The sequence below is a fragment of the Dreissena polymorpha genome, chromosome 1 (assembly GCF_020536995.1).
Source record: "Dreissena polymorpha isolate Duluth1 chromosome 1, UMN_Dpol_1.0, whole genome shotgun sequence".
Taxonomy (NCBI): Eukaryota; Metazoa; Mollusca; class Bivalvia; order Myida; family Dreissenidae; genus Dreissena; species Dreissena polymorpha.
The window spans coordinates 136147683-136174774 of NC_068355.1; the positions used below are offsets into that span (position 1 = coordinate 136147683).

Genomic DNA, 27092 nt, shown 5'->3' on the forward strand with positions numbered 1-27092 from the left:
GTTATTAACAGATGGTGTACAATGCCATTTGGCATGCATCATTCTCTTATCCATATATATACTCATACCAAGTTTCAATGAAATCCACCAAAGCACTTCCAAGATATGGCTCCGGACGTACAGACGGACGGACGGAAAGACGGACGGACAATGCCAAAACAATATCCCTCCACCTATTGCAGGGGATAATTAGCAAGGTTAAAGCGACATCAAATCAATTGTTCAATTTAGGCTTAAAGGCTTAACTTAGTTCAATAGTGGTAATACCTGCTTCATAACCCTCAAATGCTTTTTGTCTTTATTCAATACTGTATTAATTCATGTTATCAACAAATTGTATACACTGATTTTATTTACAGCTTTTGGGGCAACATAATATCGTGAACAATTAAATGTTTAATCTTGTTAATGCTGTCATTTTAAATTTCTTGAGTTAGTGTGGATTTTAATAATATGAAAATAACAACAATTTTTCATAATAATGTTGCATATATGGCAAAATTCTTTTCTCATACTTTAAAACAATCCTACACAAAGCAGCTTACCTTTGGTGTCCTTCACTTATTTTCTTTGTGGCCGGATTGTTGCAGGGTAAAATGAAGAACCTACTCCTCCAAAACTTCAAGGACTGAGGGGAGAATAAACATGCACAGATGACACAATAAGCCGTATATATATATATGCTTAGAAAATAACTTAGAGTACTGCTATGTAATTTTGATGGCTCAAATTTCTCTGAAACTTAGTCTTTCCTTATCTTAAGATTGTAAGAAGATTCATCCATGAGTCCAAAGTCCCTTTCCCTCTGAGTACAGATGTACTGGTCAAGGTAATTCCAGCTGTAGTTTTCGAGCTGTGAAAAGGGGGCTTAAGACATGTGCGTGAAGTGTTGTCCCAGATGAGCCCCTGCGGACTGCAAAGGCTAATCTGGGACGACACTTTACGCACATGCATTAAAAACCCTTTTAATTGGTCAATGTACTTACGTCCATGAGTCCAAAGTCCCCCTCGCCCTGGGTACAAATGTACTGGTCGAGGTAATTCCAGTTGTAATTCTCGAGCTTCTCGTTGTGGAACTCGCTCCATGAGACATCGTAGTTGAAGGAGTCTGGTGCCTGGAACCGGTAGCGGTAGTTGTAGCTCAGCTGTGCGTTCTGATGTCTGAGGGATAGAAGCCTCCACATTCATTACATATACAAAATGAGACTTGCTCTGGAAAATGGGGCTTTCTGCGTTAAGTGTTGTCCAAGATTAGTCAGTGCAGTCCACATGGAAAATCACAGATAACAGTCCACACAGGAAAATCACGGATGACACTTTCCGCCTTTATTGAATTTATCAGTGCAGACTTCACAGGCTAATCTGGGAAAACACTTTCCCCTTTTATGGAATTTTTTTGTTTAAAAGAATTATTTTCTAATGAAAATTCTAGTATAGGCGGAAAGTGTTGTTCCTGATTAGCAGTCTGCACAGGCTAATTTGGGATGACACTTTATGCACATGAATTAAGTCTGGTTATCCCGGAGTGCAATCTCAGCTGTGAATTCTGATGCTTAAGGAATAGAAGTTTTTACACATATAGCATATTACAAATGAGCAGCGCTGTGGTAAAACTGGGTTTAATGCATATTTGTCAAGTGTCAGCCCAGTCCACACAGGTTAATCTGGAACAAAACTTTGCGCTTTTATGAAATGTTTCGTGTAAAGTTAGTTTCTTCTAAACAAAAATCCTTTCTAGGTTGTAATTGCCGTTCTTAATTAGCTTGAGTGGACTGCACAGGCTAATCTGGGATGACACTGTATGGACATGCATTAAGCCCAGTTTTCCTAGAGTGTGGCTCAGATGTGCATTCAGATATATGAGGAATAGAAGCCTCCACACATATAACTTATGACAAATGAGCCATAATCTGGGAAAATGGGGTTTAATGCATATGTGTAAAGTGTTGTCCCAGATTAGCCTGTGCAGTCCATACAGGCTTATTGGGGACAGCACTTGACTTTCCGTTTTTATGGTATTTTCTGTTTAAAGGATGTCTTTTGTTATTGGAAATCAAGTTCAGGGGGAAAGTGTAGTCCCTGATTAGCATGTGCCAACTGAACAGGCTACCGTAATCTTGGACGAAACGCAAGGCTCATGGATTAGGCTCCATTTTTTCAAAGCGTGGCTCATATAAACTAGAGCTATCACAGTGTGAACAAATAGCCCCTGATTCCACACGTGGTATTATGTTATGGGTATAATTTTTAGCATAGTTTAAAATTCATATGCACAATTTCAAATCATTATAAAAAATTATACATGCAATTTTGAATGTGACCTGTTGAACAAAGTTAGAAATAAATTGTGTCTACAGACTCCAGAGAATTCCATGGTGAATCCAATATAAAACCGTTCTACTTTGTTGTTGTGGGATATAATTAATATCATTCATAACAATGCAATGTTATGCAATCGGACCATACTTGTGATTTTACGAAGAGCATGTCCTGATGTTTGCGGTTTAATTAAATAAAATTAATTCTTAAATGCTAGTTGGTGAGGATTTAACAGTTTATTGTCTTTTGAACAGGAATATAGTGGCAGTGATAATGTTTTATACAGAAGGTAAATGAATAATTGATCCAGACTTAATAGGAAATCATAACAAAACATATTCCCAAATTATTGTGTTTCAAATGTAAACTAAATAGTACAAAAACAAGAGGGCCATGATGGCCCTGAATCGCTCACCTGACTCAATAAGATCAGATGAAAACTATGACCTCTATTGTCTACACAATGTTTTTCTATGATTTGACCTAGTGACCTAGTTCCTGACTCTAGATGACCCAAATACAATCCCAATCCAGATTTCATCAAGATAAACATTCTGACCACAGTTCATAAATATTGGATGAAAACTGTGACCTCTATTGTCAACACAAGGTTTTTCTATTTATTTGACCTAGATTTTTACCCCAGATGACCCAAATACAATCCCACCCAGATTTCATCAAGAATTCTGACCAAAATTCATAAAGGTTGGATGAAAACTGTGATCTCTAATGTCTACACAAGGTTTTTCTATTATTTGACCTAGTGACCTAGTTTTTGACCCCAGATGACCCAAATAAAATCCCAACCCAGATTTCATCAAGATAAACATTCTGACCAAATTTCATAAAGATTGGATGAAAACTGTGACCTCTATTGTCTACAGAAGGTTGTTCTATTATTTGACCTAGTGACCTTGTTTTTGACCCCAGATGACCCAAATACAATCCCAAACCGGATTTCATCAAGATAAACATTTTGACCAAATTTCATCAAGATTGGATGCAAACTGTGACCTCTACTGTCTACACAAACAAATTGTTGACGGACGGACGCACGGACACACGCAGGCACGCACAACGGACGCCGGACATCACACGATCACATAAGCTCACTGTGTCACTTCATGACTGGTGACCTAAAAATATGTGTCGGAGATAAACATGAACAGTTGTGGTTAAAATCCCATAGAAACAAGGGCTGTTTGTAAAACATGCATGCCCCCCTATATGGGCTATAAGTTGAAGTAGCAGCCATTGTGTGAATACGTTTTTTGTCACTGTGAATGGTGGTGGTGGTGGTGGTGGTGGTGGTGTAGTAGTAGTAGTAGTAGTAGTAGAAGTAGTAGTAGTAATAGTTGTAGTAGTAGTAATAGTAGTTGTAGTAGTAGTAGTAGTAGTAGTAGTAGTAGTAGTAGTAGTAGTAGTATAAGTAGTAGTAGTAGTAGTAGTAGAAGTAGTAGTAGAAGTAGTAGAAGTAGTAGAAGTAGAAGTAGTAGTAGTAGTAGTGGTAGTAGTAGTAGTAGTAGTAGTAGTAGTAGTAGTGGTAAAAGTAGTAGTAGTAGTGGCAGTAGTAGTAGTAGAAGTAGTAATAGTAGACGTGGGTGGTGGTTGTGGTGGTGGTGGTGGTGGTGGTGGTGGTGGTAGTAGTACTAGTAGTAGTAGTACTAGTAGTAGTAGTAGTAGTAGTAGTAGTAGTAGTAGTAGTAGTAGTAGTAGTAGTAGTGGTAGTAGTAGTAGAAGTAGTAGTAGTAGTAGTAGTAGTAGTAGAAGTAGTAGAAGTAGTAGTAGTAGTAGTAGTAGTAGTAGTAGTAGTAGTAGTAGTAGTAGTAGTAGTAGTAGTAGTAGCAGTAGCAGTAGCAGTAGCAGCATTTCAAGACCAATACTTAAGAATGATCAAATGGGAAAAGGTAACATAGCACCAGCAGTAAATATGGGGCTCATTTACAGGTCAGATTTGGAATCTCTGCTGTAAAATGAGATTTTGAATGAATTAAAGGGAGGCAAATCTGTAATAAAAAGAACATGCATAAACCGTAGTTGTTTCCCTTGTTTGAACCATGCTAAATCCTTACAAGTTTGGAAAGAATTGGATGAAAAATTTGGACTTTATTGCATAAACACCATTTTCTCAATTCAAGGGGAGGTAATTCTGTACTTCATGGACCAATAATGCTCATTTTTTGTAGGGTTCGTGTCCTCATTGATATAAAGACACTGTGCAAATTTGGAAAAGATCGGACAAAAAATGTGGAAGATTTTTGAAAGTTTTCACAAAATAGGCATAAACGAATAAACATGCAAAGTTCAACGAGCTCCTGTGGCCATGTTTTTTGACGAATCAAATTTCTTTGAACAACTTTTTCAGGGGAGCCCTCAAAGGTCATCCCTGTGAAATTTTTTGAAAATCTGATGAGCGGTTTCTGACAAGAAGATTTTTTAAGGTTTTTACCATATATGGTCATGGCGGCCATCTTGGTTATGTGATCAAATTTTTTTTAACAATTCTTTTGTCCCATGACTTAGGGATGCTCCACATGAAATTTAGTTGAAATTGGCTCAATGGTTTAGTAGAAGAAGATGTTTACAAATTGTTTACAGACGGACGGACGGACGCCGGACGCTGAGTGATCACAATAGTTCACCTCGAGCTATCACTCAGGTGAGCTAAAAATGTAATTGAGTTCACTGATAAATTTCAGTAGACAATTAAAGAAAACATACAGTAATAAAAAGGATTTCTTATAATTATTATAATTATTAAAACATTTTATATCTGTATAATTAAAAAAAAAAGGTTGTATTCCATTGCCATGTGTATGCAGAAATGCGAAAATTGTGTGTATACATACTCTAAGATTTTTATCTCTGGTACAGCTATCACACACATAAAAATAGGTGTTTATTAACATGTACATATATATTCATGTATAACGTCAGATGCAAGCCCCCTAGGAGTAACACATGGCCATGAAGTCAGGCTCGTACCTGGATCTGTATAAACATGTACATATATATTCATGTATAACGTCAGATGTAAGCCCCTTGGGTTTACACATGGCCATGAAGTCAGGCTCGTACCTGGGTCTGTAGCGTGTAACCGTAATCTCCGAGCCAGTACGGGACAGCTTGTGAAAAATGCGCCCGATACTCAAGTACACCTCCTCCTGCAAAGCAATAATTACAATTAAAGCCAGAAGATGCTATCTAAATATGGGAAAACAAGGAAGATACTGTCTTCTTGCCTTTAATGTAGGCTGTAGTTGTATACCAATTAACTATGGTTTTGTGGGTTTTTTTTTGTATTAAGATACTTTTTTGCATGAAGTTTTGTTAAAAATCAGCATATGTAGAGCTATTTTCAATTAATAACAAAACAAATTACCAGGAGATAACTCTTATTTTACTATTTTAATACTTATATATTTTTAAATTAAAACTATTGTCAGTTGTATTGTTCCTTTTAAACTCATAAAATGAAGCCCTTAAACACCAACAAGAGTTATATGTACAGTATCTGTTCATGACAAGGCCTGTTGACCTCATTTGTTTTACCAACATCGACCTATATTTAAGCATGGCATTGATACTGTCAAAAAAGACATTCTATCCACAATTAATCAAGATCGAGTCATAAATGTTTCTCCAAAGACTTGCTATATGTTTTTTCTAACATTTGATAAAATACAATAAAAAAAATGAAATCATACCTGATACACATTACATTTAAAATTCTTTTTGCTTTAATAAACTCTAGTTTTAACAAGAAATGTGTTTGGGAAACACTATGTCCCCATATACTTGACCTTTAACCTTGAAGGATGACCTTGACCTTTCACAACTCAAAATGTGCAGCTCCATGAGATACACATGCATGCCAAATATCAAGTTGCTATCTTCAATATTGCAAAAGTGTACATTAAATGAGCGATTTTGACCTTTGACCTTGAAGGATGACCTTGAGTTGCTATTTTCAATATTGCAAAAGTTATTGAAAATATGTTAAAGTTTGACGCAAACAAACACACAAACAAACAAAGCAAAAGACAGGGCAAAAACAATATGTCCCCCACTGGCACTATAGTGGTGGGGGACATAAAAATACACCTGGAACCACTCACAGCAGTCTCCTCGCGTGGACGGCACCGTTTGAGCCCGGACATGTGTGACACCTGTGGACTGGAGCCAGGAACCACCCTCTGGGAAGTATTGGCCACCAGCGTGAGGGAGCTGCCCGTGTTCCTCATCATCTTTATCAGCTGAAAGCCCTGAAAAACAACAAAAGTACTATAGAGCCTCGTTCAAGGAAACTGGAATTTATGCATGTGCATTAAATGTCGTCCCAGATTAGCCTGTGCAGTCTGCTTTTATGGAATTTTTGGAAGCAAAGGACTATAACTTATATAAAGTACTAAAAAATGTGATTTCGCCGTTGAAAAAGTGCATATGGTGCCCCCCTAGCAATTGGGAGGTCACAGGTTCGATCCACACTGTGGGAGCTTTCTTTAGATCTCCCCCATAGACACCAAGTACTGGTTCTAGTTAGGAAATGAGCTTGAAAGCGTTTCAAATAAGAAGTAGTACTTCCAATGCAATCAAGCTAAAATAAATAGATTTAAACTAAACTAAACTAGACAATGTGATTAAACTTATGTATTGAGCTTGTACAAATACACAGGTATCAACTGGAGTTTAAAAATGCTTACCTGGGACAGCCTCTGTGAAATCATTCCATCATACACACCTGGGACAGCCTCTGTGAAATCATTCCACCATACTCACCTGGGACAGCCTCTGTGAAATCATTCCACCATACTCACCTGGGACAGCCTCTGTGAAATCATTCCACCATACTCGCCTGGGACAGCCTCTGTGAAATCATTTTACCATACTCGCCTGGGACAGCCTCTGTGAAATCATTCCACCATACTCACCTGGGACATCCTCTGTGAAATCATTTAACCATACTCGCCTGGGACAGCCTCTGTGAAATCATTCCACCATACTCACCTGGGACATCCTCTGTGAAATCATTAAACCATACTCACCTGGGACAGCCTCTGTGAAATCATTTCACCATACTCACCTGGGACAGCCTCTGTGAAATCATTCCACCATACTCACCTGGGACAGCCTCTGTGAAATCATTTCACCATACTCACCTGGGACAGCCTCTGTGAAATCATTCCACCATACTCACCTGGGACAGCCTCTGTGAAATTATTCAACCATACTCACCTGGGACAGCCTCTGTGAAATCATTTCACCATACACACCTGGGACAGCCTCTGTGAAATCATTCCACCATACTCACCTGGGACAGCCTCTGTGAAATCATTCCACCATACTCACCTGGGACAGCCTCTGTGAAATCATTCCACCATACTCACCTGTGACGGCCTCTGTGAAATCATTTCACCTTACTCACCTGAGACAGCCTCTGTGAAATAATTTCACCATACTCACCTGGGACAGCCTCTGTGAAATCATTTCACCATACTCACCTGGGACAGCCTCTGTGAAATCATTCTACCATACTCACCTGGGAAAGCCTCTGTGAAATCATTTCACCATACTTACCTGGGGCAGCCTCTATGAAATCATTTCACTATACTCACCTGGGACAGCCTCTGTGAAATCATTTCATGGTACTCACCTGGGACAGCCTCTGTGAAATCATTTCACCATACACACCTGGGACAGCCTCTGTAAATCATTCCACCATACTCACCTGGGACAGCCTCTGTGAAATCATTCCACCATACTCACCTGGGACAGCCTCTGTGAAATCATTCCACCATACTCACCTGGGACATCCTCTGTGAAATAATTTCACCATACTCACCTGGTACAGCCTCTGTGAAATCATTTCACCATACTCACCTGGGACAGCCTCTGTGAAATCATTTCACCATACTAACCTGGGACAGCCTCTGTGAAATCATTTCACCATACTCACCTGGTACAGCCTCTGTGAAATCATTTCACCATACTCACCTGGGACAGCCTCTGTGAAATCATTCCACCATACTCACCTGGGACAGCCTCTGTGAAATCATTTCACCATACTCACCTGGGACAGCCTCTGTGAAATCATTTCACCATACTCACCTGGGACAGCCTCTGTGAAATCATTTCACCATACTCACCTGGGACAGCCTCTGTGAAATCATTTCACTATACTCACCTGGGACAGCCTCTGTGAAATCATTTCACCATACTCACCTGGGACAGCCTCTGTGAAATCATTTCACCATACTCACCTGGGACAGCCTCTGTGAAATCATTTCACAGAACACCTGCTTGGCAGATAGTGGCTTCTTGCGGTAATACTTCTCATCATCCGATTCTGGAGGGCTGAAGAGTTCATCGAATAATAACCGCATGTACATGGATAACATGGTGTTATAAACAAGAGGGCCATGGGCCCTAAGGCGCTCACCTGAGACCCAAAGGAACTAAACTATTCTGGGAAGGTGGAGTTCAAAATAACAAGGGCTGTTTGTAAAACATGCATGCCCCCTTATATGGGCTATAAGTTGTAGTAGCAGCCATTGTGTGAATACGTTTTTTGTCACTGTGAATGGTGGTGGTGGTGGTGGTGGTGGTGGTGATGGTGGTGGTGGTGGTGGCAGAAGAAATAGTAGTAGTAGTAGTAGTAGTAGTAGTTGTAGTAGTAGTAGTAGTAGTAGTAGTAGTAGTAGTAGTAGTAGTAGTAGTAGTAGTAGTAGTAGTAGAGCAGTAGTAGAAGTAGTAGTAGAAGTAGTAGTAGTAGTAGTAGTAGTAGTAGTAGTAGTAGTAGAGCAGTAGTAGTAGTAGTAGTAGTAGTAGTAGTAGTAGTAGTAGTAGTAGTAGTAGCAGTAGAAGTAGTAGTAGTAGTAGTAGTAGTAGTAGTAGTAGTAGTAGTAGTAGTAGTAGTAGTAGAAGTAGTAGTAGTAGTAGTAGCAGCAGCAGCAGCAGCAGCAGCAGTAGTAGCAGTAGTAGTAGTAGTAGTAGTAGTAGTAGTAGTAGTAGTAGTAGTAGTAGTAGTAGTAGTATGCATTACAAAAATGCAGTTAGCCTTACATTTGGTAAATTTAAATATATTACAAGGGAGGCAAATCTGTAACAATAAATTTAAACTTATTGCATTTGTTTCCCCTGTAGTGTATTACCTCCCCTGTCCTGCTTATATTTATATTAATGAACAAAATTAAACATTAACACAATATTTAAACATACAAATATACAAAAAATCTCATATTCTGATAATATTTCTACTGATTCACTGTATTTTACTAAAAGGATGATGTTTCATTGGACTGATAATTATAGATTTAGGATTACAGACCAGTTGCTTCAGTAATATTGTTCAGAGTGTGCCCTGTTGGCCGCGTATGCATTCTTAAATTATCATTCAAATGAAAGTTTTCACAAAATAGGCAAAAACGAATAAACATGCAAAGTTCAACGAGCTCCTGCGGCCATGTTTTTTGACGAATCAAATTTCTTTGAACAACTTTTTCAGGGGAGCCTTCAAAGGTCATTCCTGTGAAAAATTTTGAAAATCTGATGAGCGGTTTCTGACAAGAAGATTTTTAAAGGTTTTTACCATATATGGTCATGGCGGCCATCTTGGTTATGTGATCAATTTTTTTTTAACAATTCTTTTGTCCCATGACCTAGGGATGCTCCACATGAAATTTAGTTGAAATTGGCTCAATGGTTTAGTAGAAGAAGATGTTTACAAATTGTTTACGGATGGACGGACGCCGGACGCTGAGTGATCACAATAGCTCACCCCGAGCTATCGCTCAGGTGAGCTAAAAAGTCTAAAAAGTATACTCTCAACTACAAATAGTATAAATATTTTCTCTTTTTATGTATGAATAGGTGCACAGTTAAGTCACTATTTTCATTGCAAGTTTCAAGCATTACCACAGACAAATTGAATTGCAATCCAAAGGGGTCCATACCTTAAGTCTCAATTTAGTGTTTTTTTCATCATTTTACACATGACATCAGTAAAATAGGCAACACAGCATTTATGGCCTACATAACTAGCAGTTTATGCATATATAGTAAAATACTTTTGCATAACTCTTCTGAATCACTTTTCACCCCATAAGCTTTACTCAAGGCCAAGGGCAGATAACCCAGGTATTGTGGATAATCTGTCATGGACAAAGCGTCTTGCGCATGTACCTCAATGGTGATGATATATTTTAAGTTTTGCTTGAAGAATGTGGATGTATTTGCTTACAACAATTTATTCTGTATGACTGACATACCGCCCAGTGATGTTTGCAACTTAACCCCTATTAAACTAGTTTATAAAAACAATTCCCATATCATGACTACAATTTTTTTAAGGAAACATGTTGTTTTCTATTTTCAGATGCAGTGACTTTAACATTGATTAAATATAAACTACCAACACAAATTTCAAAAAAATACCCAAATAAAAACTAAAATTAATGCGTAAAAACTGTTTGTCTACTTTGAGAAAATATTACCTTCACCTTGACCCAAAAACCCAATTGCTCTTTCTGCATGTACCAACACTACAATCAGCATCTACATCAAGTTATTTATCAAAACATGTTTCTCTAGTCATAGTAACAGTGACCTTGAACTATAGCCGAATGGCCCCAGAATCAATTTCTAGCTAGGTTACCATGCTAGCTCGCTACATCTGAAGTTTCAATAAGATCAGTCCATGAAAATACATTTATTTACTGGGAACCAGTCTAATTACCTGGATTTTCAACTGAGTTTAAAACCTGGTTTAAAACAAAGTTTAACACAATAGATATTTTAACTCTTTCCCACTCAAATGAAAAATGGCGAGAGGCAACCATTATAAAACCAGAACAGCCTGTGAGTAACTTGCAGTCTGTTCAAGTTTCATGCTGTTTGCTGCTCATTAGAACCTGAGGGTGGGAAATAAAGTCTTTAAAATTTGACTATAGTAAGAAAGGCCTTGAATTTAATTTGACTTTCTTAGGGACTACAAGCACTTCAAAGTGTGCATCTGAGTGGTAAAGAGTAAAAGTAAAGTTTAAAACACTAGATGTGTGTCAGTTAGCCTCACTTTGAGTAGTACAGGCTGTTAGAGTCTGGAAGGAGCTGGTACATGGACTCCACGTACTCGTTGTTCAGACTCACGGGGTCGGGGAAATAGTCTGTCGTTATTGGCAACGATGCTGGCATGATGAGCGACTTCCAATCGACACCTATAACACCAGTGATGTTAAATCTTAATAATGTTTTGCTTACAATGCATATGCCCCTCTCTCAGTGAAAATGGGCTGAAAGCATGTGAGTAAAGTGTCTTACCAGATTAGCTTTTTAATGCACTGCACAGGCTAATCTGGGACGACACTTAACACATATGTATTAACCCTTTGCATGCTGGGAAATTTGTCGTCTGCTAAAATGTCGTCTGCTGAATTTCTAAATATAGCATTTTCTTCGATTTTTTTCAAAGAATACTATCAGAATAGCAAACACTTTGGATCCTGATGAGACGCCACGTTTTGTGGCGTCTCATCTGGATCCAAACTGTTTGCAAAGACCTTTAAAATTCGGTTCCAGCGCTGTAAGGGTTAACACATATGTATTAAGGCTCATTTTCCCAGAGCGAGAATCACATGATTCACACGTACGATTGATCACACAACATTAACAATTTAAATTCACTTGTCCAGGCCATTAAGTTCAACTTTTCTGTCCAATATGTCAAGATTTCAATTAAATTTGAGTTTTACGTAGTAAGAATTTATTAATTTAAATTACCGTTTCAGAACATTTTATATAAAAAAAATATTTCTAAAACCACACACTACAAGAATGCATCCTTCTTGAAATTTTCTTTTAATTCAAACTAATTACTATAATTCTAAACATAAATAATGTTATTATTTGGTTTCAAGGGTGTCAATCAAAAAGCAAATAGACCACAGATCTCTAAACCAACAACATATTAAAAGGGACTTTAAAAGAATTAAAACAATACTGTACACCAGGGAGTTATAATCACAAATGGAGAGCACTCGTACTAATATGAATTTTTGTTTACGAGTCCTCATCATGAGCAATTGATAAAGTTATAAAGTGTAATAATCGCAAAACAATTGCATAATTAAGAGTGCCTTAATTTCTTTCTTTATATTTTGAGACTATATATGAATTATTTATAACATGCCTAAAGTAACATAACAGCTCTAATGGCCAAGATAATAAGGCAACAGGTTTTCAATCCAGAGGTCAGTGGTTCGAACCCAACTGAGGTGAATTTTATCCATTTTTGCTTTCTTAAATTCTATTATTGTATATTTGTTGCGATTTATTATCAATAACAAAATATTTGGTTGTCCTGGGCAAGCAGCACTCTAAATGTTGAGCCCTGCACTGTACGTCATACTTGTCTTTAAGTATGTTCAAAACAGAAAATAGGCATTATTTTGAAGTTAAAGATACAAGGTTTCATTGTAATTTTTAGAATCCAGTGTTTTCGATCTCACTTTCCTATAAATACTTAACTTACAAAAATGCTTTATTTATAAACAAATCATAAATGATTTTTTAGTTACACATATTTGACCAGCAGTTCTTAAACCAATACACCAAACATAGGAACCAAAAAACTATACTAAAATGTTTTTATAGCCTGTTTAAGATAAGTTCAATAATTGAACATGACATTATACTTTGAATAGTGACATAACTAAAAAAAACTAGAGCTTTGTCACAGACCTGTAGAATACCCCCTCATGACGCATTGACACAGAATATTTTGCATGTTGTCTTCACAAAAAAACAGTGGACACCATGCTCAATGTTTAAAACGCACTAAGTGACCCAGTGACCTAGTTTTTTACCCAGCATGACCCATATTCAAACTTCACCTAGACATCATCTAGATACAACTTCTGACCAAGTTAGGTGAAGATTGGATGAAAAGTACTTGAATTAGAGAGCGGACACCATGCTCAATGTTTAAAGCGCATTAAGTGACCCGGTGACCTAGTTTTTGACCCAGCATGACCCATATTTAAACTTGACCTAGACATCATCTAGATACAACATCTGACCAAGTTTGGTGAAGATCGGATGAAAACAACTTGAATTAGAAAATGGACACTTAATACGGACCAACAGACCGACCACAGACCGACTGACCGAAAAACAAGTTCACTCCTTTAAACCCCCCTAAACTTCATTTGTGGGGGTATAATCTGCGCCCAGAGTGTATAATATTAAAAGCATACATTGTGCAACATGATGAACAAACACAAGTTACACAATAATGCTGCGACAGAAATAGTGATATATAGAAAACAATTCACCAACAATAAAAAAAAACTATAAAAAAAAACACACACACAACAACAAACATCAAGAAATAAGTAATGTGATCTATTAGAAGAATGAAGCAACAGCACAAAAGCAGGATGCAATGCACACTGGAAAGAAAATCAAATACCCAAAACAACAAGACTGCATACAGGTTTGTAAATACATGTAGTATCAGTACTAGACTGGGATACATCAAAAGACATAATAATGTTGCACTTGTCTTTAAATGTGTTAACCCTTTACTAAGATATGTATTTTGACACATTTGTAGTCCCTTAGAAAGTTAAATTTAATTAAAGACATTTCTTGCTAAATTCAAGTTTTAAAGGCTTCATTTCCAACCCTAAGATACTGATGAGAAGCAAACAGCATAAAACCTGAAATGATTGCGAGTTACTCGCAGGCTGTTCTGGTTTTATGGTGCTCACACATAGCCATTTCACTTTGCTTCTGGGTGGTGAGGGTGAGATTGACCCTTTTAGCGCTGGAACCAAATTTTAAACGTGGCGTCTGATCTTGATCCAAACTGTTTGCTATTCTGATAGTGGTCTTTGAAAAAAAGTGAAGAAAAAGATGAGTTTAGAAATTCAGCAGACACCAATTTAGCAGTATTCAAATATTCCAGCATGCAAAGGGTTAATGGTCATTACAACAATTGTGTAGGTGACTAAGAGTTGCAGCAAGTAGTCTTGGTGCTAGACAAATTGGCAATATCTACCAAAACTCATTGACGACAACAGTAGTCAGACAGGAGAGCAATATCTACCAAACTCATTGACGACAACAGTAGTCAGACAGGAGAGCAATATCTACCAAAACTCATTGACGACAACAGTAGTCAGACAGGAGAGCAATATCTACCAAACTCATTGACGACTACAGTAGTCAGACAGGAGAGCAATATCTACCAAACTCATTGACGACTACAGTAGTCAGACAGGAGAGCAATATCTACCAAACTCATTGACGACTACAGTAGTCAGACAGGAGAGCAATATCTACCAAACTCATTGACGACTACAGTAGTCAGACAAAACAGACGGACTGGACAATCAATAGATGCCCTTGCACTAAGGTGCCTGGGACGTAAACAAGTCCTACATGACACCAAGTGTTTATTTAAACTTAAATGAAAATTAATAAATACAAATATCTAAATGTGAAGAGGGATTGGATAAAATAACAATAAAAGACAATTAAAGACAACAAAACAGCTGGATATTTAGAGTAAATGCATAATAGTATATATGATGTTGTTAATTGATACTTCTGTTATAAACTACAACTATATAAGTAATGATACAAGTAAATGTTACAGGTAATATTAAAACTGCACTGAATTGTTATGGAAACTGGATGTATAAATGCAAACATGTCATATATTTATATGATAACAAGAAACACAAGTACACCATGAAACCAGCTTTAAACTTGTAAGTTATTAATTTAATTGTGAAATCTGAAGCTTATGTTGCATATAAGTTTTCTACTTACAAACGTTTAGCAAAATACCTCCATTTAAACAAAGGTAATGACCAAAACCATACTTAAAATTTGTAGTAACAATGACGTTGAACTTACTTGTCCCAAATGCTATCTAAAGCTTGGTCTGCATGTAAGCTGCCATCAAACAAAATTTCAGCACAATACATTCATCCGAGCTCAAGCTTAGATTTATTGAGTGGAAAACTTATTCAAGTTTAATTTAAAGGTAAATGCAAACTAAAATTGTTGACCTGAAACCACCTTTTTGACAAAACCTGCCACTCGTTTACTGCCATACCTAAATTTTCTAACCAGGATTGTCTATTTCGTTTAAAACCTAGTTAAAGGTGACAAATTTATAATTATAATTAAAAAAAAAAAGTGCAAAAATGAACTTTAAAACAGATCATAAATTTTGTAATAGAAGAATTCAGCTAACTTTTTATTGGCCCATTAAATAGTTTTGTTTGTTTAAATTAGTGTTTGCTTCCAATCCTTAGAAAACATTAATGTTGTTTAAGTTTGAAAACAATTAAAATCCCAAATTTGAGGAGTGTTCACAGCATTTTTTTGGAAAATTTTCCAAGGACGACAAAAAGTGAAAATTCAGCTTGCTAGATGCTTTGAACTTATGTGATAAAACTTAAAATATGATCGTGCCTTTAGAGGATAAATTAAAAAAACAGACATAGAATTTCATATTTGTGGTTTAAGTTCTCATGAACATATTTTTTGGAAAATCCATATTAATTGTTGTATTTTTTGCTATTACAGCAGACAGGCTATGACTTCTACTAGCGTATACATTTTAACTGGAGTTGGGCTTCGGTCAAAAAGGATAGTTTTCAAACTGCTGTGATGGGGCTGCAAAATGATGAATGAAATCAAACAACAACAAAGGGAGGATATTCTCAACCAGCTAATCATACATGGACTTTTCCTTACAATGTGCAACCAAAGTAACTCAAGCTGTAAATGTAACGATTTTATCTTTGCACACCCAAAACTGCATTTGTCACGTAAGGCCTTTAAAAAAAATATTATTCTCATGATTTTTCAGAAAGTCAGAATGTTATTTTTGGTAAAAAATGGGTTAAATGCCATAAAACCCTTGATAGAACATGGCAGAACAAAAAATTATGACACAGATACCATGTAAAATACCAACAAATGCATAGAAAAACACTGCAGTATTAGTAAGCAAGTTGCATGCGCAAGCTACGAGTGAGGATCAATTAAACCAACACTTCTACATCAACGGCAATCTTACTTATTCCAGCACAAAAGTTTTGGGAGTTTTCTAAATCGGCTTTAAGTATAGGTTTTATGAGTCGAGACTCGGTCGGGCTCATATCTGTGTTGTCTAATGGTCTCCAATCTGTGCCTGCAATATCAAAGTGCAATAACTCATGACAGTGTCTAACTAAAGATCTTAAAGCCATTCCTGCAATATCAAAGGGCAATAACTCATGACAGTTTCTGTCTAAATGTCTACAATCTATGTCATCATTATCAAAGGGCAATAACTCATTACAGAGTGTTGTCTAAAGGTCTCCAATCATGGCCTGCAATATCAAAGGTCAATAACTCATGACAGTGTCTTTCTTGAGGTCTGCTATCAGTGCCTGAAATATCAAAGGGCAATAACTCATGACAGAGTTTGTCTAAAGGTCTTCAATCTGTACCTACAATATCAAAGGGCAATAACTCATGCCAGTTTCTGAGTTCCAGTTCTGAATGTGCTTAAAATAGTCTGCTTCTGTCTCAGTAAGAAAGTTTTGTGCTGTTAAAATGATATTGATGAAATACCAAAACATGTATGCAATGGTTAAAAAACATTTCTTAAAAAAATTACCCCCAAATTCGAGCTTTCTTTAAATATAAAATGATTTGTTAAAGTTTAACTTCGAGTTCAACTCAATCAAATGTATGCAAGACTGAGAAAAACAAGAGGGCCTGAAAGGCCCAAGGTATCCCCCGCAACATATGCTTTGTTTGAGGATGGGTGCAAATTGGACGGATGAACATAATGATAGATGGACGGACGGAGGACAATAACACAAATGAAATCCGCCAAAGCACTTCCAAGATATGGCTCCAGACACAAAAGTGCCAGACGGACAGCTGGACAGACGGACAACGCCAAAACAATATCCCTCCGCCTCTGGCAGCTGGACGGACGGACAACGCCAAAACAATATCCCTCCGCCTCTGGCGCGGGAATATATTCATACCAAGTTTCAAAGAAATCCGCCAAAGCGCTTCCAAGATATGGCTCCGGACACAAAAATGCCTATAGTAAAAAGCATTTTTTCAAGATACAAAGGGCCATAAGTCTGTTTTTAACAGATGGTATACAATGCCATTTGGCGTGCATCATCCTCTTATGCATATATATACTCATACCAAGTTTAAATGAAATCCGCCAAAGCACTTCCAAGATATGGCTCCGGACACAAAAGTGCCTATAGTAAAAAGCATTTTTTCAAGATACAAAGGGCCATAAGTCTGTTTTTAACAGATGGTGTACAATGCCATTTGGCGTGCATCATCCTCTTATGCATATATATACTCATGCCAAGTTTTAATGAAATCCGCCAAAGAACTTCCAAGATATGGCTCTGGACACTAAAAAGCATTTTTTCAAGATACAAAGGGCCATAAGTCTGTTTTTAACAGATGGTGTACAATGCCATTTTGCGTGCATCATCCTCTTATGCATATATATACTCATACCTCGTTTAAATGAAATCCACCAAAGAACTTCCAAGATATGGCTCTGGACACAAAAGTGCCGGACGGACGGACGGACGGCCGGACGAACGGCCGGACGGACAACGCCAAAACAATATCCCTCCGCCTCTGGATAATTATTTACTTTAAGCAAATTCATCAGAGTGCATTTAATACCCAGTAAAACCTATGCATAAGGATCAGTAATTCCTCTTCAGACTTAAACCTGTTTATATCAAAACCCAGTCCTCAGAAAATACATGAGTCTCACTCAGAGAGAATAAGGTTTAATGCATGTGTGTGTGTGGTCTCAGATTAGCCTGTGCAGTTTGCACAGGCTAATCAGGGATGACCCTTTATGCTTGTTTTTCTGTTTTTTCTTAAGGGAGTCTCTTCTTAGCAAATATCCAGTTCAGGCAGAAAGAGTCATCTCTGATAAGCCTATTCAACATGCACAGGCTAATCTCTGATGACACTTAATGTACATGCATCAAGCCTATCTGATGACACTTACTGTACATGCATAAAGCCTATCTGATGACACTTACTGTACATGCATAAAGCCTATCTGATGACACTTAATGTACATGCATAAAGCCTATCTGATGACACTTAATGTACATGCATAAAGCCTATCTGATGACACTTACTGTACATGCATAAAGCCTATCTGATGACACTTACTGTACATGCATAAAGCCTATCTGATGACACTTACTGTACATGCATAAAGCCTATCTGATGACACTTAATGTACATGCATAAAGCCTATTTTCCAAGAACATGGCTCATGTGAATCTTGCACATAATTGTCAATCATTGAAACAATGTCTGTAAGGGAAAGAAGATTGCTTCAATACAAATATGTTCAATACATATATAGAGGATATATATTAACAATGGAGGAGGGAGAAGAGAACTACTGTATCAACAGAAATAATATTTCTCTATCATAGTAAGTTGTCCAATTACCCACAGTAAGAGAGCTATTTTAAAGCTTTTGAATCAAACTTCATATGTTTCTATACTCCTTTCAACTTTCTCGGAAAACATTTGCATGCACATTAAAATGTCATCAATGGATCATAATAGAAAACTTTATACATCTCCCACGTTTAATGCAGGATAACCAAAGGTTTACCTACTAAAGAAAATAAGTCTCATGACATGTTTTAATTCTTCCAAGGACACAATATATACTGAAGAGCTTGTCATTAATACAATACATAGTCAATAAATAGTCTCTTTTACAATATTTTTTCCCAATCTTCTTTTGAAGACAGCAATGGACAACCTGTTATTATATGCAGCATATCTATAGCGTATCATGGCTGGCAAATATTTGATCACAAATCACAGGCTGCATAACCAATAAATCACTGATCACAAAAAACACAAGCAGCAATCAATCATGGGTCTTTAACTCAATCAGTAATATCTGATAGATAAAAATCATTCAATCATAGATGCAAACCAGGCAATGATTTCAAACTTTGTATGCCATAAAATAATAAATGTCTGTGGCATAAGGAAAGATTCTGGATGGGAATACATGGGGTCATGGGGTGCTGCAAAGGAGACTGTGAGGAGCTGGGGAGGTTTATAATATAAGCCGTGCTCTGTGTAAAAGCTGTTCAATGCATGTGCGTAAAGTGTCGTCACAGATTAGCCTGTGCAGTCCGCAAGGCTTATCAGGGACCCCACTTTCCGCCTAAATTTTAGTTTTGCTCAGAAAAGACTTTCTTGAAACGAGAAATATAATAAAAGCAGCAAGTGTCGTCCCTGATTAGCCTGTGCTAATCTGGGATGACACTTTACGCATATGCATTAAACCCCCTTTTTCACAGAGCACGGCCCATATCATAAACAATGTATATAGTGATAATTTACTTGTTTCTAAGGCCTTTTTATAAATGATTCAAATGATATCTTTATTGCATTGTTATAATATAATAGAGCTGTGATCTGGTAATACAGGGCTAAATGCATGAGCGCAAAGTCTCTTTCCATATTCCCCTGAGCAATCTACACAGGTTAATCAGGGACAATACTTTCCGCATTCATGAAATTTTGTTAAAAGGAAGTCAGTCTTTTACAAAAATCCACTTAAGACAGAAAGTTTTGGCCATGAATAGCCTGTGTGGATTGGGACGACACTTTACGAACATGCATTAAGCCCATTTTCCCAGAATGAGGATACATTAGTTTTAAAAACACTTTTTAGCGCCATTTTTTTTAACAATATAACACCTTGTAGGTATGAATTTGTATCTTGTGTCGACACATCCTCTCAAGAAGGTTAAAATGTTGAATTGAAAAAGAATTCAGAAATTTTGAATTTTAATGAAAAAAGGGCATGCATTGGGAGTACAAAGTAATCAAAAGCATAAGGTATCTCAAAACATATTATTCCTTCACTGATATACCCAGAGGGGTTTTAGCAGCACAAAAAAGTAGGGAACAATGGGGCAGCACTTTGTTATTTTGCTATGCATCTTTCCCTCCTCTTACCCCTGTGAAGCACATACCAGTTGAGAGTTCTGCAGTCCATTCCTGCTCCCCTGTGGGCCCCCACATGAACGACCTCTGGTGTTTAGGGTCCTTGAATGAACCCCCGTATAAACTACGACCTGCAGGAAAAACAACTTTTCATACAGTACATGCATACAGTACTTTAAAGAAAAATATAATAATTATTATTCTAGCATGATTATTATATTTTGATGATAATGCTTTAAATTATGATACATGGACTTCAATAGAACAAAGTGAAAGATATTAATGCTTCTTGTATTTAGAATATGCAAAACATCTTTGATTTTTTCATGAACAGATTTAAATTACTCTTGAGAACTTGAAATAGTTCACTGTGTTACTTACCAAGGTCATGTGACTGGCTCACTCTGCTAACTGCACCTTCCTCCACACTAGAACACGGAAAACATTTCACTTTAATATTCTACTAACAAGTTCCTCTGCACATAAGTTGGTCAAGACCCATTTATTCATGTATATTTTCTCTTATTTCTACATTCAGTTTGTACCGAGTTATGAATTAATATCACAAAAGCGCATTTCTTTCAGAGTATTTTTTTAGAGACTATTTCTTATATTTAGTACAAGTGACATTGTCTCCGCACATTGAATCTCTCCAGAACTAGGTATTTCTATATTTATTTTCTACAGAATACTTACTGTTATTGGCTTTACCCTAGGGTGTCAGTAAAAAAGTCTGTATACAATAATATGGATGAAGTTTCAGTAACATATCTCAAATCATGCTGAATTTATTTAGTGGAAAAGCTTTTTCTGTTTGTTGACCCTGTCCCAACCCATCCTTTATTTTATAACAAGTTTGGTCAAACTACAAGGTATCTTTAAATGACATCCCTAAAGCTCTAATTGTTCTCACACTTAAGAGCAAGACCCATAGCAACGAAACCTGTTAAGCTTTATCTGTACATTAATTTCAGTGAGAACTCTTATAGTCTCAGGGCCAGAAAAACTATTCAGACTTGCTCTGTGAAAATAAGGTTTAAGTACATTTGTGTCAAAAGTCTTGTTACTGATTAGACTGTGCTGACTGCACAGGCTAATCTGGTACCACACTTTTTGCACATGCATTAAATCCCCTTTTCACAGAGCAAGGCTCAAATGTTGACACCAGCCCGCCCTAGTTACCTACTTACACCAGCCCGCCCTAGTTACCTACTGACACCAGGCCCCCCTAGTTACCTACTTGCTCAAGTCACTGTTATCCCCCAATCCACGACAAGCACGCTTCTTGTTCCTGGCTTTCACAGCTTGATGGGCCGCCTATGGGAGAACACAAATAAACACAGTTAGACAAACATTCAACGTCTAGAGTCGTCAGCAGTTCATATCTGCATGGCTTTCTATGTTCTGCTATAGAAGAAGCAGAAAAAAATTGTATACAGCTCAATAGTCTTGTGCATTCTCGCTTTGCTTTTTAGTGTGGTCCAAAAACAACAACAATTAATTATGTGTCTAACCTTGGTGCTAATACTAATATAGTGCAGTAAAAACAGTTTATCCAGCATAAGGTAATAGAAAATGAAACATAAATATAGTGCTTTTTTTCCTCTGAGTTCAAACTCTAAAATATGGCTGCACAACCTGTTTATACAATATTGGATAACTGAGACGTCTTTTGCTATGCAGTTGAATGTTTATAAAGTGCTTTCTAACCTATATGGTTTTCCCTGTAATATCAAAGAAAATGAAAAAAGACTATATAGATTTAAGTAATTTTTTAGAAAAAGTAGAAAATTGAAACCATATTATAATGTTTTGTAGTCTGGATGATTTCTTTCTAGACGGTCAAATAAACTGAAACATTTATAAACTTTTCTCTGATAGGTCAACAAAAAATTGCAACATTAATTTTGAGTAATCTAAATGGTTTAAAACAACGGCAATATAAATTTTGTTTTGAGAAACACAGAATGTTTTTTCTGCGAGGTCAAAGAAAAACAAAATACAAATTCAGTTGCGTGTAACCTGGATGGTTTCCTCGGTGAGATCACACAGTTCAAATTCCTCTTCCGTATTGTCATGGTAACTGTACGTCTGAACATGGTGCGTCTGCACGGCAACACCATGGGGATCTAAAACAACAAGACATCTTTCAATATTCAACAAGAAAATTCCAACAGTTATTTCATCAAGTGCACTTGCCTATTCATTTAGTGCAACAGATCATTACGAAGTCCTTTCTATGTTTGTCACTGGATTTGGACCCAATACATGCTAACAGAAGAGCCTATGAGGACTAGGTCTCTCATCTGAGACTTGTAGAATCTAACCTGCTATATGTTCATTTTGTGCTGTTTGTGTAATAACTGTAGTTTATCCTGGTCTTTAACTCTGTATGACACAGATTCATTTAACCCCTTAAGTGGGGAAAATATTGACTCAAGGGGCAGGATTTGAATCAATATAGTAGAGGCCATCATATGATATTGCATACCAAATATTAAATCCCTGACCTTTGCAGTTTTAGAGGATAACATTTTTAATGTTATTTACTATAATTAATTTCAAGTCTATATAAATCATTTGACCCATGGCTGTTGTTAGTTTTGAAAAAAAAGTGGAAAATATGCGGTTTAAACAAATTTTTTTTTTAAAGTTTATACAAATTAATTATGCAGTCTTCATAAATACCACCTGAGGCAGGCAACTTATGATTTAAACAAAACTAGCAGAGGACCACTACAGACGTTTTATATTCCAAATATTCCACTGGGCCTGCATTTATGGGAAGATTTTAAAGTTTTTATATTAAACAAGTAAGTCATTGGATGTGACCATCATGGACCCAAGAGGCATGGCTTGAAGACACTTGGTAGAGGACCATCATATAATATTAAACAGCAAATGCAAATCTCCTGAAATTACCCGTACTTGTTTCAAAGAAGATTTTATTAATAATATAAGTGTTTATTAATCAAATGATAATTCGCCGTGGCGAGTTTTGTTTCAAGGGTCATGAATTGAACAATCTAGGCAAAGAAGCACCAAACAATGATTCAAGCCTAATACCAAACATCTTAGCCGAGAGGTTTCACAATTTTTTTAAACGATTTTACTATAAACATAATTTTATAAGGAAAAATATTTATTTTTTTTATTTATTTTTTGACCTTTGACCTTGAAGGATGACCTTGAACTTGAACTTCCACCACTCTCACTCGCAGCTTTATGAGAACGCAGTTTGAAATTATTTTTTATTTTTTGACCTTTGACCTTGAAGGATGACCTTGACCTTGAAGGATGACCTTGACCTTGATCTTCCACCACTCAAAATGTGCAGCTTCATGATAACGCCACTTTGAATTATTTATTTTTTTGACCTTGAAGGATGACCTTGACTTTGAAGGATGACCTTAAACTTCCACCACTCAAAATGTGCAGCTTTATGAGAACGCCGCTTTGAAATATTTTTTGTTGACCTTTGACCTTGAAGGATGACCTTGACCTTGAACTACCACCACTCAATCATTTATGAATGTGAACAAAATTAATGTACAGAGTCATTTTAAAATCTCACAATGAATGACATAGTTATGGCCGGGACTCAAAGTGTGACCTTGGGGATATCAACGTAATTATTTTGCAAGACACACTGTCCAATTATTGTGAACAAATGTTCTGAGTAATTTTAAAATCTCACAATGAATGACATAGTTATTGCCCAGACAAGATCATTTTGGCCATTAATGACTTTTGAACTCAAAGTGTGACCTTGACATTGCAGATATGGACATAATTATTTTGCATGACACACCTTCCAATAATGGTGAACAAATGTGCCAAATAATTTTTAAAATCTCACAAGGAACTACATAGTTATGGCCCAGACAAGCTCATTTATGGCCATATTTGTCCTTTGAACTCAAAGTGTGACCTTGACCTTGGAGATATCAACGTTATTCTTTTGCATGACACACCGTCCAATGATGGTGAACAAATGAGCCAAATGATTAAAAAAATTTACAATGAACGACATAATTATGGCCAGGACAAGCTCATTTATGGCCATTTTTGACCTTTGAACTCAAAGTGTGACCTTGACCTTGGAGATATTGACGTAATTCTTTCGCATGACACACTGTCCAATTATGGTGAACAAGTGTGCCAAATGGTTTTAAGGTCTCACAATAAATGCCCAAACAAGCTCATTAATGGGCAACTCCAAGTGTGACCTTGACCTTGGAGATATCGGCATACTTCTTTCGCATAACACACCGCCCCATGATGCAGAACAAATTTACCAAGTCATTTTAAAATCTAATGATAAATGACATAGTTATGGTCCGGACAAACTTTCGGTTGAAAAGACACTAAGTGACCCCTTGACCTAGTTTTTTTACCAGGCAAGACCCATATTTAAACTTGACCTAGACATCATCTAGATACAACTTCTGACCAAGTTCGGTGAAGATCGATGAAATTTTCAGGACAGACAGACCGACCAACAGACCCAACAAGAGCTGTCACCATAGGTTGACTTATGCCCCCTATAAACGCTTGGTAGAAGTTATGAGCTTTTTTCGAAACCTAAACCTAAGTTCAAGATCAAGGTCACAGGGGTCAAAATTTGTGTGCGCATGGAAAGGCCTTGTCCATATACACATTCATGCCAAATATGAAATTGCTATCTGAAGCGACATAGAAGTTATGAGCATTTTTCAAAATCTAAACGCAAAGTGTGACGAACAGACGGACAAACAGTCCGATCACTATATGCCCTCCTTCGGGGGCATACAAATGTCTTAGAATATCAAAATAAATCAGAAAGCCACATAAACTAGAGAGCGGACTTCATGCTAAATCCTTGAAAGGCACTAAATTACCCCATGACCTAATTTTTGACCCAGCATGACCCATATTCGAACTTGACCTAGTTATTGTCTTGATACAACTTCTGACAAAGTTTGGTAAAGATCAGATGAAAACTACTTCAATTAGAGAGCGAACACCATGCTAAATCCTTGAAATGCACGAAGTGACCCCGTGACCTAGTTTTTGACCCGGCATGACCCATATTCAAACTTGACCTAGATATTGTCTTGATACAACTTCTGACCAAGTTTGGTAAAGATCAGATGAAAACAACTTCAATAAGAAAGCGGACACCATGCTAAATCCTTGAAATGCACTAAGTTACCCCATGACCTAGTTTTTGACCCGGGATGACCAATATTCGAACTTGACCTAGATATTGTGTAGATAAAACTTTTGACCAAGTTTGGTAAAGATCGGATGAAAACTATTTAAATTAGAGAGCGTACACAAAAAGTGTGACAGACTTACAGACTGACAGACAGACTGACTGACGGACAGTGCGAAAACTATATACCCCTTTTTCTTCGAAAGGGGGCATAAAAAGTGACTTCTATATAGCCCCCATTACTAGTGGTATTGGGGGTTTAACTAGTATTGTTATTGTGGAGAAAATAGAACATATTTTTCCCAATGCCAGCTGCAATATTACTAATAATTATGATACACAACAAATAAAAGACATCCAGTATTTGCAGCTGTTTTAAACAGAATTGGATTTCACACTGTGAAATACATAATTCTGATCTGGTCTTATGTATTTGATACCACAACTACACCAATATTTCAAGCAGGTGCATATCACAACATAATCCAAAATATATTTATGATGTGTAGAATTGTGAGGAAATACAAGTAAATTTTGTGAAAGTTGATCATTAGGCTGGGGAAGACCTGCTCAAATCATACATAATTGTGGTACTAAATTATGACAAAGAAAATATTGAGCCTGCCTCCCTGTCATATGTTGATTTGTGTCTTGTTCTGAGAAAACTGGGCTTAATTCATGTGCGTAAAGTGTCGTCCAAGATTAGCCTGTGCAATCTGCACAGGCTAATCAGGGACAACACTTTCCCCCTAAACTTGATTTTCGGTTAGGAGGGACTTCCTTGAAACTAAAAATACCATTAAAGCGGAAAGTGTCGTCCCTGATAAGCCTGTGCGGACTGCACAGACTAATCTGGGATGACACTTTACGCACATGAATTAAGCCCAGTTTTCTCAGAACAAGACACATATCATGCACTATTACACTGACAACAATCACATATCATCTTCCAGTATACTTGCAATTAAGGACCAATTAAGCCAATCAAAGAAGATATTTAAACTGAGAAAGCCTTTTAATACCATAAGTAGTACCAGAAAATAAAGCCAAACAATTCAAACCAGTTGGAAAAGCGTGAATCCATCTGCGTCGGTTCGACGTCATTTTGAACTGCATCTTGGAGGGCTGGAAAGGGTTGATCAGAGCGCGGTGGCGTCGAGTATTGTGCAGGTACTTCATGTGGCTGACTGAAGACTCCGCGCTACCTGCCACCTGTCGGGCACCCAGGACGTGCTCGTCGCTGCTATCTAGGTGGCCTCGACCTGTAGGAGGACGGTAAGTGAAGGCATCACATACATGTTATGTGGTAGATGCATGATTTTATACAATAATCTAGGGCGCTTAACCATGATTTTTACCTAGTTTTTCATGTAAAATTTTAAGTTACTTTATTAAACACATTAACATTTATTTATTCAAGGTTATTTCATGATCTAAATTGTTCTTTAGGATTTTTTGAAAACCCAGCAAGGTTTGTCCGTTTGTATTTTTTTTGCAGTTTTTTAACAGTATTTCACTCATA

The 27092-nt window shown here is 37.0% G+C and overlaps 1 protein-coding gene across 4 annotated transcripts in view; it reads right to left on the bottom strand.

Moving 5' to 3' along the window:
* LOC127851037 (GATOR complex protein DEPDC5-like) overlaps positions 1-27092 on the bottom strand; it is a 94535-nt gene that overhangs the window by 35160 nt on the left and 32283 nt on the right. For 3 of the 4 annotated variants that reach the window (XM_052384502.1, XM_052384494.1, XM_052384512.1), the window contains exons 19-30: positions 26632-26832; positions 22396-22502; positions 21614-21690; positions 20755-20801; positions 20403-20504; positions 16412-16525; positions 11390-11531; positions 8580-8673; positions 6438-6584; positions 5398-5483; positions 987-1161; positions 546-628 (exon numbers count right to left, since the gene is read on the bottom strand). In XM_052384502.1, the coding sequence (XP_052240462.1) occupies positions 546-628; positions 987-1161; positions 5398-5483; positions 6438-6584; positions 8580-8673; positions 11390-11531; positions 16412-16525; positions 20403-20504; positions 20755-20801; positions 21614-21690; positions 22396-22502; positions 26632-26832 (1375 nt within the window). The remainder of the gene's footprint in view (positions 1-545; positions 629-986; positions 1162-5397; positions 5484-6437; positions 6585-8579; positions 8674-11389; positions 11532-16411; positions 16526-20402; positions 20505-20754; positions 20802-21613; positions 21691-22395; positions 22503-26631; positions 26833-27092) is intronic. The other variant, XM_052384510.1, reaches the window with a different exon arrangement.